The 14,731-nt window shown below is 42.9% G+C and overlaps 1 protein-coding gene across 2 annotated transcripts in view; it reads right to left on the bottom strand.

The window, feature by feature from the left end:
* Positions 1-14,731, bottom strand: part of LOC105013131 (septin-9-like) — a 100,042-nt gene that overhangs the window by 71,318 nt on the left and 13,993 nt on the right. Inside the window, exon 2 of one of the 2 annotated variants that reach the window (XM_010874441.4) lies at positions 4,322-4,393. In XM_010874441.4, the coding sequence (XP_010872743.1) occupies positions 4,322-4,393 (72 nt within the window). Of the gene's footprint in view, positions 1-2,157; positions 2,255-4,321; positions 4,394-14,731 lie in introns of those variants that run through there. The other variant, XM_010874444.3, reaches the window with a different exon arrangement.

Raw genomic sequence — 14,731 nt, 5'->3', positions numbered from 1 at the left:
GTCTGCCTGACAGTCTGTTCCCTTTAAATAGCAACAGAAACTCCCTGCAGTTTCTAAGGTCTAAAGTATAAAATAATATATAATTGGGAAGATACTCACATGGGCACCTCAGAAATTGTCATATCATCAGCAACAGCACTAGTTGCATGTTAGGTAGCATGTAAACCACACTGTCAATAGGTTTCTGGATTTGGGTACCTGCATGTGTTGTGCCTTAAGGCCTAACTGTGGCACAGCAAGTGTTTCTCGTCCGTAGCGTGAATAGAACATTTTATTTAGCCATAATGTACATTTCAATGAAATAGTTGTCATAACAGTTGTTGCAGCCTAAATAGGCTCTTACACGGAAGAAAACTGACAAAGCTCTGTGAAATAGAAAATTCTAGTTCTACTGGTTGTGCCATAGTCCCTACGCAGGGACGGGATCCACGAACCAATACCGCCACCTGGTAGTAGAAAGCGATACTGCGCTGGAAAATACATTCTGTTTTTGTCAAGTGAGCATTCCAAACAAGGAGCAACCTATCGCTAACATATTCCACTGGGTCATTCACAAGCTGTGGCAACCAAGGTCCTCTGTGGACACTATGGTCGGATGATATGGTGTTATATAGAGTGTTTCTCTGTGCTAAGAAGGAAGGGACAGGAAGAGGCTGAAACATGCCTGGCAGCTGTTCACTATGTCAGTCATGTGTCTTAGAAAAGGCCTTGGTCAGGTCACGATGTGAGTGTAACCCCATTATTAACCCTTCATCAGCTGATACTATCAGGCTGCATTAGAGGATTCACAGTGTGTCCTGTGAGGTCATTGTTGGCTGGCATGGTTGTGATCCCCGGTTCTTGCAGTCGAGAACAAAATGTGACGACTCAGCGGATTGTAAGCTAGCATGCACTGTGGACCCTACAGTGGTCCCTGCACCCACCCTCCCACACTGCGCACATACGGCGGAAAACACACACATACACAGGCACACAGATACACACACACACACACACTCTTCTGCAGAAGCCATTACAGTTCGCTGAGGGAAGCACCTGGAGACAGACTGTAAAGGGAATACATTGCCATTTGAACCCAGGCTTCAAACTGTACAGTAGGTTCTATAGGAAAAGGAAGGACACTTGTGTTGTGTTGCTGTTGTCCTGACAATTATGACAATAAAGCAGTTACTTTCTGTTTTCCATTCCAGCATTGAGAGTTTTTACAATACTCAACAAACACTCCTAGAACTACCGTTAAAGGAGTTAAAGTTGCTCCACTGATGACTTTAACATATATATATATATATATACCCTAACTCACATATGTATTCTCAGACAAATCTAATTGTGATGTGTTCTATGCACACGACGAAGACAGATACATTCTGTGGGCTCCAATCCACAGTGAGGAAAATGATGTGAACTTTCGGAATCAGAACAAATTAGAGTAGGAAAAGTGAGTAGTGTGGAAAAACCTTCCCACTGCCAACAGAATATCTTCACCACCCACACTGATGGCTGGTCGGATCGGAGCCACGGGGGACAAATGTAGTACTGTTCAAACAACTGCTTTTCCTGTTTTTAAGAGGTGGGGGGGTGGATGAATGGATGAAATTGGGCTTCACAGCACTTTTACGTGAATGGAAATTAGCATCGTAGCATGTTTAATCCATTTGCCCTGTCCTTGTCAATCAGTTTGAATTAACAACTATACAATTGAGAACATAAGTCACCCGTATAAAGATAAATAATCCAGACACTGTAACAATCGGTACCACTGTCCTCCTGGCTTTCAACCAAGGCCGATCGGTCTCACATGAAACTGTAGCTACTGTAATCCAATGACTGGAGAGCCAGAGAGATATTTTGGCAAAGCAGTGACGTAAAACACTGAGAGAGAAGTCAAAAAGACAGACTGGCAAAAAGACAGAAAGAAAGCCGGAAAGACGACCAGTAACACAGACACAACACCGGACATGTCCTTTAAAGTCTTGTCTGCAAGATAAAACCGGAAAATCAAAACTAGCCCGTCAGCACATTGAAAGATGACAGTAGAAAAGACATACAAGAAAAGCCCTTAAACCCTCCCTCTTATAGCAACTAGTTCACCAAACAGCGGAAAACAACTATAACCCTGTGAGGAGAATCCAGTTTGGCCAAGTTCCAACATCTTACCTGAGAATTTGTCCCCCTCCATATCCTCCACAGCCTCATGAAGCGTCTGCTTTTTTCCTCTCTCTTTTTTTTTGGACTTCCCCTTGCTCCCCCCCTTGCTCCCCCCCTTGCTAGTTAGCTCCCTTACTCCCTCCCTCTCTTCTCCTTTCCCTCCGTCTCTCCCTCCCTCCGCCTGTCTTCCTCCCTCCCTTTCTCTCTCTGTTTGAGTTCTCCAGTCTGTTCTGCTAATGAACAGTCCAGAATTACAACATGCCCATGTGCTGATCAGATGGAGCCCTTGTTATTCTTTTTTTTTTATTCGATCCCTTCATTCTCCCAATCTTCTGCACTCTCTTTCTTCCTTTCTTCCTTGGCCTTGCCTTTAGACTGTAGCTGCATTGTATCTTGGAAACAGAAACCCTGAAGGACCATGTGATCTGAACTCCTTTGAGTTAGCCTAAAATAACCCTCTACTCCCCATAGCCTCAAGAACCCACTGTCAGACAGGCCTATCTGCACAACTACAGACACCATACAGTCTTGGCGTGCCTAATGTCTATGTTTGCAGATATATGATACTGGGCAGTACAATATATCACTGCTGTTCTAAAACAGATGAGGGGGAGTGAGGACATTTGTAAAAATCAGACTTTCCAAAAATGTAAAAAATACCAGAGATGTTTAGGTCTGTCAGTAATAGATAAAATGTCTGTTTGTCTCCATTTCTGTCTACCTCTGTTTCTGTCCGTCTTAGTTTCTGTTTCAGTCTGTCTTTCTGTCTTTTTCTCTTTTCTCTAAAAGTGCTTGGCATCCATCCATGTCTTTGTTCAGGAAACTCAGGTGAACCCTGACTGTTGGCACATCCCACACACTTGCCTTGGGGTCAAGGGTTGTTTTGCAAGCAGTGTGTGCGTGTGTGTGTGTGTATGTGTGGGCAAGTTAAACACACCAAGGCGTAAAAAGAAAAAAGAAACTCTCAGGGTACAATGTTGTGCAATGCAAAACTACCCAACCTAAATAAAGCAATGAGTGTGTGTGTGTGTGTGTTTGTGTGTGTGTAAGATCTAGATCACACTGAATATATTGAATTGAGTCATGTTACTGCTTCCTAGAGAAGAGTCTCCTGACTACTCCACCAATACAATCACCCAGGGGCACACCCACAGACAACACACACACTGTTACTACTGAAACAACCAATATACTTCTACCAGTCCTGCTTCTGTGTGTGTGTGTGTGTGTGTGTGTGTGTGAGTATATGTGTGTGTTAAAGCTATTGTAAAACAACCTTCTCCTCAGGAGACACATGCCCTGCAAACACTAAGAGACAGCATCAGGCTGGTCTGCTGACAAGCTGGATCCCATTCAACACATCTTAGCCTGGGCTGTCTGTTACTCTGCCAGCTACCCACACACACAGACACACACAGACACACTGTATATATCTCTATAAGTCTGTCAGTGTGTGTGTTATAACCTGCTGTTACCCTTTATAGCGTCAGGCTGCTGCCTCATGGCCTGTCAGATTCTTGTGATATGAATGCACATCCGGAACGACACATGGTGTGTGTAACCTTCCCAAACTATGTGCCCCAGGCAAAGCCGCACAACCCCTCCCTCCCCCCACCACACACACACCCACACACGCACGCACGGACACATCCAAGTGCTGATGCGGCAGGAGTGTGCCCTTCCCACTGGGAGGTGGATTTCTCAGGCGCGAGCCACAGCAACAGCCCTACAACCTCATGCCAGGCTAAGAGTGGCACACACGCTAGTGGAAATAGTGACAGTGTACCTACAGTACCGTCTAAAAGTACCACAGCACTGCATCCACCTTCCCCACTGGAAACCCCTGGTCTTTCACGTTCTTTCACTGAACTTTCTCATCTCCTGCCTTTGCCTTTCTGAGTCATGAAGGGGGATGTTTGTGGTTTACTACTACCTGTCTGCTATAAAAAAGGAGTTAACTCCTCATAAATATCAGGGAGTTACTACTGCTAGATTGTTAACTGCATTGACTTAAGGTTGGGAATCCGAGCACATTTCTGCAGGCTTTTTGTTTTTGAAGATACCATAGTGTAGTGTCTCCATCCTGATTCGAAACCAGGATACAAACCCAGAAACGTGGCTCACCATTGCCAGCAACACTGAAAATGCACAAAATAGTTAAAGTTTCACTTACTGGGACTTGTGATAGAAGAAGAGCCTTCTCTGTCTGTCCTCCTCAACCTTCCACTGGTGGACCTGGCAATGCCTGTTGCAACAAGAGAAATTACAGAAAATTACAGGACTAAACTTTTTCTCTTTGGAGAAAATGGTCCTTGGAATGGAAACAACAACTATTTGGGGCAAGGCACAACCAGCAGCTCACACTGAGCAGCTCTGAAATCAAGGGAATCCCTCATGGCGTTCCACTATGGCGTTCTATGGAATGTTGACTGGAAAAGCCTGTCCCATCCCCAGTCAATACACCATGTTCTTTGCTGTTGTTTTGTACCAGGCATTGCTTATTCCTGGTCTCTAAGGCCTCACCCCTCACCCATAAACTAGGGAAGGATCTCTCTGAGGTCGTACAATTCAGTCATCACTCATGCCAGTGAGTCAACCTGCACGGCCTACATTTAAAATGAATTTAATTGAATGACTTATATCCTGATTGTAGTAGTCCAGTGACTTAAAGGAACTGATGAATAGGATATCAGCTGCTCACAGGGTTCATCTGATTTGTGCTTCTATTGTGGTGACATTTCTACTGTTGGGGTTTGGGCAAGGTGTCTGTACGAGCACTGGGTGGCAACCAAAGGTGTAATAAAAGGGCTTCATAAAATTTATATTATTGATATAATGGTGGTTCAGAGGAGCTACATTCCACTCAAAAAGACTCAAACCATACAGAGACATACACTTCATAACCCAGACAGATGACAGCTGCATCCAGGTCAGAATATAGACAGCTCACACCAGATCCACTTCTGGTCTAGATATTTTTCATAGTCTGTAAAATAATATGACTGGAAATCCGTCAACTAGTGGCACAATGGCTACTAACTTATATTTAACCCTTAACTAAGCCCCCATCCTCTCACAGGTAGCATACTAAACTCTCATCCTCTCACAGGTAGCATACTAAACTCGCATCCGCAAACAGATGGCATACTTAACTCTCATCCTCACACAGATGGCTTACTTAACTCTCATCCTCACACAGATGGCATACTTAACTCTCATCCTCACACAGATGGCATACTTAACTCTCATCCACACACAGGTGGCGTTTCTTTTAAAACACCACCCATAGAGCTCTATGTCCCCCACGAATATGTCTGATTCCTACGTGTATAAAAAAACGTCTGACACAGATGTGCCATTGTGATACTTTGTTGCAGTGATAATCCAATGAAATGACTCCAGCCTGTGGTCACTGAGTCAACTGCCCTGTCCTGTTCCAGCTCCTTTCATGAAGACACTTCATTTGTGGGTTATGTCCTGTCAAAGCGTTCTCCACCACCATGACCAGACCGTAGATTCCTCTCTGAAGTGTCACCAATGTATTTAAAGACACAGACTGCTTGGTGTGGGGAAAGGAAGGAGGGTTAAAGGGGTTTGACAGTGTGCTACTGATTACACACTGAAATGGAGAATATAAGGCATGAGTCACAAGTAGATGTGACCAATAGAGAAGGAGAATAAGGGTAAGGGGGTAGTGTGTGTGTGTGTGTAACAGAAAAGGAGGAGAATTTGCCTCAATGTCCATCTGTTCGAGAAAAATGAGGGGGAAAACTAACATCCACTGGTTCCCACAGACTGTCATTTTTTCTGGCATTTGTGCCGTGACCACAGAAAGAAATGCCTGGCTCTGCCTGACTGACCGACAGACATCAGAAAGAAAGAGCTCAGTAACTGTTCAGAACCCTGGCAGGCCGAGCAAAAGCCGAAAAGGCTCTCATTCCAACACCATACTGAGGTCATATGTATTAAATTACATTTCTATTGATGGATTGATTAAGTCACTCACAATGCCTTTTGTTAAAATATTTGATGCCTAAGAAGTGAGTCACATCGGCAAAAGTGCAGTTTAACCTAGAACTTGTACAGCCTTGTTAGCTTGCTCAGACGTGCCCGCTTGTGTTGAGGTAGAGAGTATTTGTTACAGTCTGTTTGATGTGTTTTATATAAAATATAGTTTTTTTATTAAAAGAGTCAAGAATGATCAGTGCTGACATCAATAAAAGTAAAGAAAAAGCATCTATTTTTACAAATAAAATAACAACATGAATACAACCATCAACTCTGAGAAAAGGAGCGATTAAAATAAAATAAAAGACAGATATCAGAACAAAAAATATTTTAAATTATTAAAGTCCCTCAGAGTGGAAACCCAAAATGTCTCCCATTTGCCCACACCATCTAAATGGCATTAAATAGTGAAGAATAAAGAGACATTGTCCACTGGTAACACTCCCAGCTCAATGTATATATGCTGCTCCTTGATCCATGATCTCCTCATCACCTGTCTCACCCATCTCATTGTGGGATTGTTGACGTGCTGTACCCTGCCTGCTGTTACCTACCTGGCTACCTGCCAAACTTTTTCGAATTTACTCGATATAAACTAATTGGTCAAAATTCTATTTTAGAGTTTTACCAACGCAATATTTATCTGTTGACCTCTTACCCAACTTTTCTACACCGGGACTCTTTTTGGACATAATTAACAGAACTACTCACCCCTGAAAACCCGAGGCTAAGTATCATTACAATGCCTTTTCACTGTAATTGTTGTAGCAACAACACGGAGGAGAATGTTCGTCTTAAGTTAAAGATAGCAGAGTTAGAGGCTCGGCTTCTGACGCAAATGCCAGGCAAGGATTATGCTAGTGTAGAAATAGAAAAATCTGCGTCAGTGCCACCAGGTAGAAACGATAGTTTTGTTAGCCCCCCGGCACAGCTCCTGCAGCCGGGCAATAACTTTCTCTTGGTCACTGGGAAGAAATGCCGTCGACCAGTTAAACCTGAATCGTTGCTAAAACCAACTGAGACTTTGAACAGGTTTTCCCCACTGGAGTCGGAGTCAAGACCCGAGCCGTCTTCGGAGGGGAATGGTCGGCAGGCATGTTCTACCGGTGGACTTGAAAAACTGAAAACTTTAGTCATTGGCGATTCCATCACACGCAGTATTAGACTAAAGAATCAGCCGGCGATCGTACATTGTTTACCGGGGGGCAGAGCCACCGACGTAGCCGCAAATCTGGGGTTGGTGCTAGCGAAGTCTAAAACTGGCAAGTATAGAGAGTACAGAGATATTGTTATCCACGTTGGCACCAACGATGTTAGGATGAAACAGTCAGAGGTTACGAAGCAGAACATAGCATCAGCGTGTAAATTAGCTAGAAAGATGTGTCGGCATCGAGTAATTGTCTCTGGCCCCCTCCCAGCTAGGGGTGGTGACGAGCTCTACAGCAGACTTGCGCAACTCAATCGCTGGCTGAAAACGGAGTTCTGCCCGTCGCAGGAGGTAGAGTTTGTAGATAACTGGCCTTCTTTTTGGGACTCTCCCAGAAATAGGGCCAGGCCTGATCTGCTGAGGAGCGACGGACTCCATCCTAGCTGGAGTGGTGCTCTTCTTTTGTCTAGGAACATTGACAGGAGTCTCACTCCTATAGCTTTAACATGAGATAGGGTGCAGGTCAGGCTGCAGGCTGTTAGCCAGCCTGCTAGCATAGTGGAGTCTGTCAATAGCATAGCCAGAGTAGTTAGTACAGCTTTACCTATTGCCACTGTGACTCGTTCCAGGCTGAGAAAAGTTAAACAAGGTAGTGCTAACAAAAACAACCTTATTAAGATAAAGCCTTTCTCCACCTCGGTCAAAAATAAAAATAATTGTATCACTTCGCATCTCAAAATGGGACTCCTAAATATTAGATCTCTTGCTCCAAAGGCAGTTGCGGTAAATGAATTAATCTCTGATCATAAACTAGATGCTATTGGTTTATGTGAAACGTGGCTAAAGCCTAAAGAATTCACTGCCTTAAATGAGGCCTCTCCTCCTGGCTATACTAGTGATCATATCCCTCGTGCATCCCGAAAAGGAGGGGGTGTCGCAAATATTTATGACAGTAAATATAAACTTACTCTCAAACATATCACAGAGTTTCATTCTTTCGAAGTTTTACTCATGAAAGTTAACCAGGCCGATAAATCATTTTACATAGCTACTATTTATAGGCCCCCCGGGCCATACACATTGTTCCTCAATGAGTTTCCAGAATTCTTGTCTAACCTTGTAGTCATGGCAGATAGTATTCTAATTTTGGGCGATTTCAATATCCATATGGAAAACCCCCATGATCCTCTTCAAAAAGCCTTTCAAGCCATAATAGACTCAATGGGTTTCATCCAACATGTCTCAGGTCCAACACATTGCCACAATCATACCTTAGATTTAGTCCTGTCACGAGAAATAGATATTGTAGATCTAATAATTTACCCCCAAAATCCTGGATTATCGGATCACTGTCTTATTACATTTACCGTTAAAACAAGAAATTCACTTGCCCCCCAAACAATGAGTTTCAAAAGCCGTACTATAAATTCTCGGATTACAAATAAATTCCTTGATATTCTTACTAGTTCGCTCTTAAATGACAGAGTAAATAAATCTGTAAACGATCAAATCGAGGATCTAAACTCAATACTGCGAAATACATTAGACATAGTTGCACCACTAAAAACTAAAGAAATACGCAACAAGAAACTTGCTCCTTGGTACACCGACAATACTAGAGCACTTAAGCAAGCCTCCAGAAAATTGGAGCGAAAGTGGCGCTCCACCAAGTTGGAAGTATTTAGACTAGCCTGGATAGACAGTACAGTACAATACCGAAAATCACTCACGTCTGCTCGATCAGCTTATTTCTCCAACCTGATTGAGGCGAACAAAAACAATCCAAAATTTCTCTTTGATACAGTTGCAAAGTTAACAAAAAAGCAAAGCTTAGCATGTGAAGTGGGTCTTCACTTTAGTTGTAATGAATACATGAACTACTTTGATGAAAAGATCGTCACCATTAGAAAACAAATAACTGAATCCCTAAATAGTTATGGTCCTAAAAATCTCGGTTGTCCGGAAAATTTCCGGAGCCTCCCTGATCAGGTGTCAATGGGGACACTTGAGTTTTTTGATACCGTATCGCTCGACACATTTACAAAATTTGTAATGAGTTCTAAACCCACAAACTCTCAGCTAGACCCGATTCCTACAAAATTACTTAAGGAGTTATTTCCTGTGCTAGGTCAGCCAATGCTGAACATAATAAATTGCTCCCTTTCCTCCGGATGCGTACCAAACTCACTAAAAATTGCGGAAATTAAGCCTCTTCTAAAAAAATCTAATCTAGATCCCGACATATTAAACAATTATAGGCCAATATCGAACCTCCCGTTCCTCTCAAAAATCTTAGAAAAATGTGTTTCCCAACAACTGAATGCCTTCCTAAAGACAAAAAACATTTATGAAATATTCCAGTCTGGTTTTAGATCCCATCATAGTACTGAGACTGCACTCGTGAAGGTAACAAATGACCTTCTAATGGCCTCAGACAAAGGTTCCGCATCCGTCCTGTTGCTTCTTGATCTTAGTGCTGCTTTTGACACTATTGATCACTCCCTTCTCTTAGAGAGACTGGAAACCAATATTGGGCTACGTGGAGATGTTCTAGCCTGGTTTAAATCTTATTTATCTGAAAGATATCAGTTCGTTAGTGTGGATGGCATATCCTCTGACAAGTCAAAGGTATGCTTTGGAGTTCCTCAAGGCTCGGTTCTGGGCCCATTACTTTTCTCACTATACATGCTCCCTCTGGGCGATGTAATCCGAAATCACAATATTAACTTTCACTGTTATGCTGATGACACACAGTTATATATTTCAATGAAGCATGGAGAAGCCCCTAAATTAGCTATTTTGGAAGCATGCGTTTCAGATATTAGGAAGTGGATGACAGAGAATTTCTTGCTCTTAAACTCAAATAAAACAGAAATGCTCCTTTTAGGACCCAAAAAACAAATAGCGTTGTTAGCAGATCTCACTGTGAACCTCGACGGCTGCATGGTCGTATCCCAAAAAACTGTAAAAAACCTTGGCGTTACCCTTGACCCTGACCTCTCCTTTGAAGAACATATAAAATATGTCTCAAGAGTTGCTTATTTTCATCTTCGAAACATCGCAAAAATTAGAAACTTCCTATCAAAAACTGATGCAGAAAAATTAATCCATGCTTTCGTTACTTCTAGATTAGATTACTGCAATGCTCTTATCTCTGGTTATCCAGACAAATTAATAAATAAACTTCAATTAGTGCTGCACACAGCTGCTAGAATCCTAACTAGAACAAAAAAATTTGAACACATTACTCCTGTCCTGGCATCCTTACATTGGCTGCCTGTTAGGGTTAGGGCTGATTTTAAGGTTTTACTGTTAACCTATAAATCAATACATGGACTTGCTCCTACTTACCTTGCTGAAATGATCCAGCCATATATACCTACACGTAACCTTAGATCGCAAGACGCAGGCCTTTTAATTGTACCTAGAATTTCTAAACAAACAATTGGCGGCAGGGCCTTTTCTCATAGAGCTCCACTCCTGTGGAATGATCTGCCAATTAAGGTTAGAAATGCAAACTCAGTGCAAACTTTCAAGTGTCTACTAAAAACTCATCTCTACAGCACGGTTTATAATTAGGTGTAGCCTGGCCCGGGGGCGTGAAGGTGACCAGTAGGCTTGATACTGTCCACCCTTGCTGTCTTGCCAGGTGGGCTCTCGTCGCCACTGGGATGCCCTCCCTCCAATGCCCTTCGGGGGAAGAGTCACTGGCTTGTTGTTGATTCTCTATTGCGCACTTGTGCAGTTGGGCTGTACGCTACTAGCAATACTCGGCCCTCATTCAGGGGGGTTGCGGTTGGTGGGTGTCCCTTTGGTTGATGCCTGGCAATGTGGTTGGATTGATTTCCTGCCTGTTGGGCCCTGTCCGGGGCCTCCCCCGGGTAGGGCCACAGTGTCACCGGACCCCCCCGTCTCAGTTTCCAAGGTGTTACGCTGCTATATTATTGTGCTGGGGGACATGAGGGATGTACTACTAACTTTTCTCAGTTTCCTCCAATTTTAAATTTAGAAGGAGATGAGGTCCTGGTCCACACCTGCGGATTACCTGGTTTGGGGGGACCGTTGCTGTTCCTGTCCTTGTCCACCTGGTCATACTTCTGACCTAGTCTAAAATCAAATATACTCTGGATTTAGCCAAGAGAAATTTATTTATTATTCCAATTGGACTCTTAATATCTCACCCGGCACAGCCAGAAGAGGACTGGTCACCCCTCTGAGCCTGGGTCCTCTCTAGGTTTCTTCCTAAAATTCGACCTTCTTAGGGAGTTTTTCCTAGCCACTGAAATTCAACACTACTGTTGTTTGCTCCTTGGGGTTTAAGGCCGGGTGTCTCTGTAAAGCACTTTGTGACAACTGCTGTTGTAAAAAGCGCTTTATAAATAAATTTTGATTGATTTGATTGATCTCTACTTTTCACCACGATCTTCTCATCACTTGTCTCACCCATCTCTACTTTTCACCACGATCTCCTCATCACCTGTCTCACCCATCTCTACTTTTCACCATGATCTCCTCATCACCTGTCTCACCCATCTCTACCTTTCAACACAATCACCTGTCTCACCCATCTCTACCTTTCACCATGATCTCCTCATCACCTGTCTCACCCATCTCTACCTTTCACCACGCCCTCCTCATCACCTGTCTCACCTATCTCTACCTTTCAACACAATCTCCCCATCACCTGTCTTACCCATCTCAACCTTTCACGTATTTCAAGTATTGCTTGGTCATTTAATTCCTCAAGTGGGGGGTCTGTACACAAACAGGCTTAACTCTTACTCCAACTGTAGTCAAAGGTACAAAACAATTATGTAGAGTTGAATGTCAGGCTTTTTATTTTGAGTGTTTTAGTTTTGTAGAAATGTGTTGCTATGTGAAATGGCTAAAGTGAAAAGTAATGGTGACAATACACAGCCTTGTCTCATCCCTCTGTGCAGGTAGAACAACAATCAGAATCTTTGTTAATGTTGTTTGATCTGCGTTGAGGAGAAATTGTATCTACATGACCTTACTTCTTCCAGATATTTGCCCTTTTAAGTATATATCCGTCAGCCTCAACCAGAGTACTTGGGAATGCTCAATCAATATTGGCTTGACCAAACATTTTGTGTAGGTAAGGTGAGATACATTGCTGTCTTGAGGTAGTCATAGTCTTCTTGATTGAGGAAGAGTAAGATTGGTTTAGAAGAAAAGTAAGATTTATTTATGATTCTAGCCTGATATAACAGAGATCGGTGCATCCCTCTCCCCAGAGCAACTTGCAGTAACTGAATGAATCAGATCGCGGCCAGGTGGGGCAACCACACAACCCAGTAGAAGAAAGACCACCTTACTGAATGAAGTAGCTAGCAGGAGAGGAGATGGGGAGGTTCTGTAAAAAGAAAAAGGGGAAAAAGCGAACAGGGATAGACAACAGGCATAGTTTACAAAGTCCCAAAAGCAAACACCTCTGCAGAATGTTCCTAGCAGAGGTGAAATTACTGCCATTCAATCCTGGCCCTGATAAGCAAACAGTGACAAGTGGTTACGCCATGTCAGCAGTTCAGAGTGGAGCTAGGTTACTGGGAAGTGAAGGAAGTAATTAGTCATCAACCAGTAAGTGGATGATTCTGAAAGGAATACTCCATTATCCTTGGGTTAGATTCTACATACATCAAGTCGTTCTGGGTGCCTTTTGGGACGCCATGTAAGTTTTGGTTGGGAGCCTGCCTACTTGCCACCAGATATAATAGTTATTATTTTAGGGGCCCACTGGAAGATTGAGTGAAACCCAGAGTGGTCCCCTTGCAGACCACCACAGACCCCATTTTGAAAATCCCTGCCTCAGCTTCTTGTTTATTCACTTTTCTCCTTAACCTCAGAACTATATAGGTTGTGTCAAATGTAGACCATTACTTAATACTCAATGTAGTTGAGTATAGAGGGAGAAGGTGCCTTTTGGAACTCCCCCATAGACTAACTCATCGTTCAATGTTGCTGTTGCACAGTAAAGGCGATTAATTATTTACATTGGATTTTCATCATTCCTGTCTAAGCTGTGACTTGGCAGGAAGCTTCAGAGCAAAGTAGTTTGAATCAAAATAAAGTTGAGTCATGCAGGACTGGGATTTCTAATGATTTAACAACCAGACAACCATTGACAATATTGTCAATGAACTTATCAAGTGTGAGTCAATGATGGATGTTCACCTATGTATCTACTAAATACCCACATCTGACCTGGGACCTACAGTGGGGAGAACAAGTATTTGATACACTGCCGATTTAGCAGGTTTTCCCACTTACAAAGCATGTAGAAGTCTGTAATTTTTATCCTAGGTACTCTTCAACTGTGAGTGAAAAAAAAATCACATTGTATGATTTTTACGTAATTAATTAGCATTTTATTGCCCAGCATCCGGCCATCGTAGACCTCCAGCGCAAGCGGTATATGTGTAGGGCAAGCAGAATCATCAGAGACCCTTCACACCCACACCACAAACTGTTTGCCCACCAACCCTCAGGCAGGCAGTACAGGTCTCTTCGTTCCTGCACCAGCAGGCTCAGGAACAATTTCTTCCAATCTACTGTAACCCTACTGAACTCTGTGACCCATCACTAACCATACCCACCTGCCCACCGCTTAGCACTGCCTCTCAGGGACCTTGTTACACTACTTCCTTGTACTACTTGTCTACCTCAGGAACCTCATTGCTGCTGTCCCTTCATTTCAGTTGCACAGACTAACTTACACATCTAACTTGCAGTCAGAATTGTCATTTGTACTTACACATACATGTACTTAATACATGCCCTCCCCTAGTTGCCTTCATTGCTCATTTAGAATTCTGGTTAGATGCTAACAGCATTTCCTTGTTCTGTACTCGTACTGTTCAATGGCAATAAAGTTGAATCTAATCTGATCTAAATCTGATTCATTGATGACAGGTACACTAGCAGCATATAAAAAACGTTTAGCCAATCAAAAAAATGTCATGTAATGCCTGAATGGAAAATATACCACACTGCTGTTGGAACAAAGAATATGTATGTATGTGTGTGTGTGTATGTGTGTGTGCGTGTGTTGTTGATAAGCCTTGAACAAGACTGAACAGGTATGCGGTACTGCCACAGGCAGTGTGTGGCCATATTTACAGGAAATCTGTCATGAAAAACCTCTCACACATTTCTATGTGATAAACTGTTCCACATGTGCTGCGTCAGGTTTCTGGTGTCACAATGCCTAGTATAGGATCCGTGGGAGGAGGTAGTAGTATAAAACGCAAAGCAGACTCATGATTGGACAGAATGCAGCCTGCTTATCGTTTATCCGACAACACAACTGTTACCCAACAGTGGGTAAATAATCACTTTTATTCATCAGTTACTGTGCACAGGTGCAAGCAACTTGTGTTTGGGTGTCAGTTGGATTTGGATTTCCTTCCG

Source organism: Esox lucius, chromosome 11 (assembly GCF_011004845.1).
Source record: "Esox lucius isolate fEsoLuc1 chromosome 11, fEsoLuc1.pri, whole genome shotgun sequence".
Taxonomy (NCBI): Eukaryota; Metazoa; Chordata; class Actinopteri; order Esociformes; family Esocidae; genus Esox; species Esox lucius.
Note: the sequence above shows the minus strand (reverse complement) of the source record. Positions and strands in the feature narration are given on the sequence as shown.